Source organism: Myotis myotis, unplaced genomic scaffold (assembly GCF_014108235.1).
Source record: "Myotis myotis isolate mMyoMyo1 unplaced genomic scaffold, mMyoMyo1.p scaffold_m19_p_2, whole genome shotgun sequence".
In the NCBI taxonomy this organism is placed as follows: domain Eukaryota; kingdom Metazoa; phylum Chordata; class Mammalia; order Chiroptera; family Vespertilionidae; genus Myotis; species Myotis myotis.
Window position 1 is genome coordinate 156709518 of NW_023416324.1, and position 7107 is coordinate 156716624.

Consider the following 7107-nt stretch of genomic DNA (forward strand, 5'->3'; position numbering starts at 1 on the left):
CTACGAAAAACTATATGATTGCATGAACCCATAAAGCATTGCAGTTACATTGTATTTTGGTCATTCGAATAGTCTTTGTCTTCAAGTTCCTGGCGCTTTTAGAAATGCCCTCTCTCAGAAAAAGGAAGGAAACCAACGAAACTGATACACTTCCTTTCGTGTTGTTCCATTCTAAGGAAAACGATGAAATGGACAAAAAAAGTAGTGCTGTACCTTATAAACTGTGGACTTTCCAATTCATTTAGAGTGTACAAAGTCCTCAATCCACAAGCAAAAATGAAGTAAAAACAGTTTCTGCTATCGGTGGCGAGAGACTGGATAACGGATGACAATAATGAAGGCTCTCCGGAACCAGAGACAAATCTGTCCAGCCCTTCCCCTGGGGGTGCAAGGAGAGCACCCCGTAGAGATCCACCCAAAAGGTTGTCAGGTGATATGAAGCAGCATGAACCTACGTGTATTCCAGCGAGTGGAAAGAAAAAATTTCCTACGAGAGCCTGCAGAGTTTGTGCCGCCCATGGAAAAAGGAGCGAATCTAGATACTTATGTAAATTTTGTTTGGTCCCTCTTCATAGAGGAAAATGTTTTACGCAGTACCATACGTTAAAAAAGTACTAGGAACTTTAATTGTTTGTTTTTGTAAATAAAAATGTTATAATTATTAAAAAACAACACCTAAAGTGCATTATGATCTGTAGTTATGATGATTTAAATAACGGGCAGTTTGTCCAAAAACGTGCGGTCCCTGGCATATGTCTTAGAGATTTCTATGCGGTGCAAAAGGTGCTAAGAGCGAGCTCCCATGACGCGTCTAGGAATCTCCCCCATAAGGAGGGGAACTTCTCTGCGTCCCTGCGTCCCCGCCTCCCACCCTGGGCCTGGCCCAAACCAAAACGAGGGGTGGGGCGGCGAGGGGAGGGCAAGGCGCAGGCTCTTGCGGGATGGGCTTCGGCCTTCGGATCATCGGGGCACAAAGCCTAAGTAGCAGCCGAGGGTTCTCAGCGGGCAGCGTGGCGTCACGGAGGAGCCCAGGAGGCCTGTGGGCGCGGTTCCCCCCAGGGCCCCCCTGCGGTTGGCTCCGCAGTGGTCCGGTCCGGGTGACGTGCGGAAGCTCCGCATTCTCTGCTGTCGATTGTGGCTCAGGCCCCGGTTCTGGGCTGGGAGCCCAGAGCAGCCTCGGCGCCTGGAGGAGCCCGGACCGCCCCTCCGCGCCCCTGGGGCTGGTCCTGGCAAGGCCAGGCAGGGCTCGGCAGCATTGCCCGGAGGTATGAGGGGGAAAAAAAACCCCTCATCCCTATGGTGTTCTATGGGCATTGCTGATACGTGCAGCCGTGGTCAGATTTTTTCTTTTTGCTGTGTTTGTGGGTGAGTTTTTGTTGGATTAGAAGCCGGCTTTATGTGGAAGGAGGAAAAGCGTGCCGCGGAACTTTCTACACTAATGGAAGAAAACTGTAAACCACTTGAAAAATGCAGCCTCGGAGAAGAAGAGTGCGAAAGCTTCGAATCATTACAGGATTCCAGCTTCGAGGAGGAGCCGACAGAAACTCGAAGTTTGGAGGCAATCTGTGGAAAGCTGAACAGTTCCAAATCCGAATTTGGGGATAAAATACTCTTCCTAGCAACAGAGTTAAAGGAAGAGGAATCCGAACAAGACGGATTGGTGGTGGATATTTCCAAAAGGATACAGTCCTTAGAAGATGAATCAAAATTACTCAAATCACAAGTAGCTGAAGCCAAAACCACCTTCAAAATATTTCAAATGAATGAAGAGCTACATAAAATAGCCATAAAAGATACTTTGAGTGAAAGTTCCCAACTTCAGGAAAGCCAGAAACAGCTTCTACAAGAAGCTGAAGAATGGAAAGAACAAGTTAGTGAACTTAATGAACAGAAAATAACATTTGAAGACTCCAAAGTATATGCAAAACAAGTTTTATGTGACAAAGAAAACCAGATCAAATCTCTGACTGAATACTTGCTAAAGATGCGAGACTGGACTGCAGTGCTTGGAGAAGACGTCAGGGATGATAACTTGGAATTGGAAATGAGTGATTCAGAAAATAGCACGCTCTCAGGTAGTGAACCAAAAGGAGATCTGAAGAAGCTGATTCATACTGCTAAGTTAAAGGCTTATTTAAAAACCCTAGAAGGAGAAAGAAAACAAATATACAACCAATTAACTGAAGTAAATAAAACAAAGGGACAGCTTATAGAGTGTATTAAAAATCTCCAGGCTGAACACGTATCTTTGCAGTCAGAAAATGAACATCTTGAAAATGAGAATCAAAAGCTTCAGCACAAACTTAAAGTAATGACTGAAATGTATCAAGAAAACGAAAAGATACTTAACAGGAAGTTAACAGTAGAAGAAAATTACCGGCTAGAGAAAGAGAAAAAACGTTCTAAAAGAGATGAAAAGATCACCCATGCAACTGAAGATCTAGAGACCTATAGAAAGCGAGCCAAAGATCTTGAAGAATTATTAGAGAGAACCATTCATTCTTATCAAGGGCAGATTATTTCCCATGAAAAAAAAGCCCATGATAATTGGTTGGCAGCTTGGACAGCTGAAAGAAATCTCAGTGATTTAAAGAAAGAAAACCTTTACCTCCGACAGAAATTAACTGAAACAGAGCTTAAATTTGAACTTTTAGAAAAAGATCTGTATGCACTTGATGCTCCAAATACAGCATTTTGCAGAGAGCATTCCCCATATGGTCTGTCACCATTGGGTCAACCTTCATCTGAAACAAGAGCTTTTCTCTCTCTTCCAACTTTGTTGGAGGGCTCACTCAGAGTCTCACCTTTGCTTCCAGGGGGAAGGAAGAGAGACTTAAGAGGCCCAGGGAATCCTCAGGACCATCAGATGACTAATGAAAGAGGAGAATCAAGCTCTGATAAGTTAACTCATCCTCACAGGGAACCTTCTCACACTGGGTCCCTTTCACCTCCATGGGAACAGGATCATAGGATGATAATTCCTCCATCAGGCCAACCTTATCCTGATCCAGCTCTTCCTCTACATAGGCAAGACAGATATTATGCTAATATTGGTAGGCCATCTGGACCAGCAGAACACAGAAGTTTTAATATGCCAGATGGGTCAATGTCTTCCAAAATGGAATCCAGTGGGAATGATAGCAAAGATCATCTCGGTAATTTAAATATGCCTGATGCATCTCTCCCCACCAAAAGTAAAGTAACTGGCCCTGGCATTGTTCCTCCAATCAGAGGTTCATTGTTTCCAATGGATGCAAGGGGCCCCTACATGAGACGAGGTCCTCCTTTTCCTCTACTTCCAGGAAGCATGTATGGAGCTTCCTGTGATTATTTTCCTCCAAGGCACTTTTCTGGCCCACCACCTCCTCCGTTAGCAATGAGGAATGTCTATTCACCAAGAGCTTTTCCTCATTATCTTCTCCCAAGAGCTGGATTTTACCACCATATCCTAAAAGAAGAAGTAAGTACCCATCAGTGTCGATTCTGCCTTCAAGTGAGCCTACTACTGAATGAACAACCAGAAACACAAGAGCCTCGACAATAGTTTTGGTCTCCAAAAGTAATTTTGACTTCTTCCATTTTCAGTTTAAGTACAGCTGTTACTTAAGTGATTATACTTATGCTCAAATTGGAGCTTAATGGATACATTCTCAGGATAGTATTTTATAAATAAAGATTATTTAAATATGAATATAATCAATTATTTCTATTTTATTTTAGTCTACACAATGTAATTATTTTAATTTGATTAACAAATCCACTATCACATAAACAATAATGGGAGTTTCTTATATGTGATCTTGTAGTTGGGGATGTTTTAAATTCCAAAGGCTATGTCTTTATGCCAAGAACTGTATTTCCTATTGTTATAGATAAATGTGAAAATAACTTTATGCTTAATTAAGTAAATTTTAATTGATTTAGACATTTGCTTGGCATAGACTATAATAATAGAATCAGCTAGTTTTTTTCATTAAAGAAAAAAAGGGTGGAGTAGTCCTCACACAAAATCCTTTGACCTGAATGCCCTAAAAGTGGGCTCTAATGAAAGACTGGTAAATCTGAAAGTGTAGACCTTTCCCAACTAGGAATCTAAGAACGAGGGACATTTTTCAGATGTGAAAATCCAAGGGCTACTATTTTGCTGCAGTGTCCACTTGTTTACTTAAAAAAAAAAAACGGAACAAATATTTTTTTGAGTCATGTGCAAAACTGTGGGTATGGGCAGAAGGATTTGTTGGGGTGATACAAAGGACCATGGTCCCCACCTTCACGGAGCTGACTCTTGTATATCACAGCTAACCAGTGCTACCAGCAGAACCTCATAAGGATCAAGGGCAGCAAGATCAAAAGTGCTACATAATTACTCTCCCTTTCCCTTGTAGACCGAAACAGAAACTTCAGGGGAGAGGAGTCCTAGCTCACCCCACTCCTCAGTGCCAGATACACCAAGTGAATCTCAAGCTTCAGGCTTCTCGCCAGTTTTGGAGCAAGGACCGGACTATCATTGTTGGGAAATTCTGCACTGCTCCTTTGCCTGTCAATGACAAGTAAGCCGAGTGTGCACCTGCCCCAGACACACCCATAAGGACCAATCCTGACCGTAGATATGATGCTTGTTGAGGTTCGATCTCATCATAAGTGATTTGCTTCTTTGATGCATAGATGACAACAACCCAAGGCTTTCCTGACACACTTGCAGGGCTATCTTGGGTTGGGAATGTTAGGAAGCCAAAGAGGGTGAAATCTAAATCCTCATTCCCACTTCAAAATAAGAAACCCCATTTTACCTGATCTATCTATCTATCTATCTATCTATCTATCTCTATCTTATTTGATTTCTATATAAGATTTTGTTAGAATAAAGATTTCTAATTGCATTTTTCCTCCTCCTTAGTGTCCACTGGTCACATTCATGGGTGTGGATTGAGACTCCCCATTCCCTTTACCCTGCCTCTCGCCTTTATAGTATGAGTCCTACCATCCCGGTCCTTTGGAGGACAGTAGGTTCTTATAGTAGACAACTGTAGACTTCTTTCACCTGACATCATTAAAACACAGAGCTCTTACTCCTCTCTCCTGACCAAAAGGAACCTGCCCTGAACATATATCTTCTTGTTGTCCTTCTCTTGTAGTAAAATGACGGTCTGCGTACCTGAGCCAGTGAACTTACAAGCAAGTGTGACTGTTTCTCGTGACCTTAAAATGACGTGTGTATAGTAAAAGCCTGGACAGGACATATCCTTGGATTGTAGGGACGGGGGCGGGGAGGGAGGGGTTTCAACTTATTCTAGGCCACTACTACTAAGAATGAAGGCAAGACTCGTGGTTATTTCCCCCATAATTTACTACCTTAGAAGGGAAAGATGGCTCAGTTTATAGAGCTATCTTTATTTGCATGCCAATTTAAAGAGCCTTATATAGATATCATTTCAGCTTTCTTACTCGTACTTAAGAGCAATTACCCCATGTCCTTGTGCTCTGTACAATAGAAACATATATAGGAAAAATGCTTTTCTAAAAAATAAAACTCCATGGAATATCTGAATTATTTATTATTTTATTGGGATGGAATTCTGTTACCAAAAATAATGTGATTTATAGTCTGTGGGATTGGAAAAACAGTCGATATTGAGTTCTCTGCATTAAAATAGCAATTGGAAAGAAGAACTTGGAACAAGAGAGGGGATGAAGGGTGGGGCTGAAGATACTGCCTTTCACTCTCCTTACCATCGCCTTTTCTGGATATCTGGAAAGTTTGGGGGGATCAGAGAGATCTTTGGGAAAATACAGGTAGATTTTCTTTGTGTCAGTGTTTCTTAAACTTTGATCTTTATATATAGTCTTGTATCAGCCACAGTCTAGCAAGAAGCAGATGGTGCATTCAAATTGGGTAATTTAATAAAAGGACTATTTACAAAGGTGTTAGTGGGAAGTGGGGAAACCATGCAGGATAGTGCAGCTGCGGAGCTAGTGGCAGTGGGAGCCACTACTCTCTCTAGGTATAAGGAGGCAAGTGGAAGGAGCACCAGAACCTGGAGCCAGCATGGGCTTGGGGACCTTCAGTCAAGGGACACAGTCATCAGGCAGCAATATTGCAGGGCGGGAGCCAGGGAAACAGAGTCTCCAACCTCACTCTTCTTTCCTCCCTCATTCCTCTGCTACTGCTCCCCATTGAGTGACTACAACTAGAAGCTAGAAGGCAAGAGGCACAGTGATGCGGCTCAGGAGGAAAAGCAGGGCAGAGAAGAGTAGAGAATGGATGGGTGGGAGTGGGGAACAGAGAGGTATGGCTCATACCTTCACCACTTTCTCCATAGCCAGGTATGACCTGGATTCTTCTAAGCTTAACTGTTTCCTTTAAATTAATTATTTAAAAATCATTTTAATCACTTTTAAGTGAGCAACAATTCAGTGGTTTTAAGCATATTCGCATTGTTGTGTAACCCTCACCATGATCTATCTCCAGAACTTTTCATCATCCCAAACTGAAACTCTACCCATTAAATAACTCTCCACTTGCCTCCCCCAGCCCATAATAACCAATATCCTACTTTCTGTCTCTACTAGAGGCCCAATGCACGAAATTTGTGCAAATGGCTCAGCCCTTGCAGCTACTGTGGCTTGCCTCGGCCCTCACAACCCTGACTTCTGGAAAGTCATTGGGCTGTCTGGTCTAATTAGCATATTATACTTTTATTATTGTAGATGCATTCTACTATTCTAGGTACTTCATACAATATCTGTCTCTTTATGATTGGCTTATTTCATTTAGCATAATGTTTTCAATGTTTATCCTTGTTGTAGCATGTGTCAGAATTTCCTTCTTTTTTAACGGTAACTAATATGCTATGTATGCATATACCACATTTAGTTTATTGATTCATCCATCATTGGGCATATGAGTTGCCTTCTACCTTTTAGGTATTGTAAATAATGTTGCTATTTATATCAGTGTGCCAATATCTGTTCAAGGCTTTTTTATATAAAAACCTGCATAAATGTGCTTTGAAAGGAAACTGCTGATTTGCTGATTTACTCTCCAAAGTAAAAGCAGAGCAATTGATATAAGCAATAGGCTATCATTGCTCCATTTGAGTCAAGTCA

General features: G+C 41.9%; 2 protein-coding genes across 4 annotated transcripts in view; both read left to right on the forward strand.

Annotated features, from left to right (window-relative positions):
• PLA1A (phospholipase A1 member A) overlaps positions 1-5565 on the forward strand; it is a 44727-nt gene extending 39162 nt beyond the window's left edge. For 2 of the 3 annotated variants that reach the window (XM_036349628.1, XM_036349629.1), the window contains 2 exons: positions 4386-4550; positions 5136-5565. In XM_036349628.1, coding sequence (XP_036205521.1) covers positions 4386-4550; positions 5136-5220 — 250 coding nt within the window. In that variant the 3' untranslated portion in view covers positions 5221-5565. Of the gene's footprint in view, positions 1-4385; positions 4551-5135 lie in introns of those variants that run through there. The other variant, XM_036349630.1, reaches the window with a different exon arrangement.
• On the forward strand, positions 688-3662 carry LOC118676171 (melanoma inhibitory activity protein 2-like). The gene has a single exon (XM_036349627.1). The coding sequence runs from the start codon at positions 1397-1399 to the stop codon at positions 3542-3544; it is 2148 nt and encodes a 715-aa protein (XP_036205520.1). The 5' UTR covers positions 688-1396; the 3' UTR covers positions 3545-3662.
• Positions 5566-7107: the final 1542 nt, after the last annotated feature.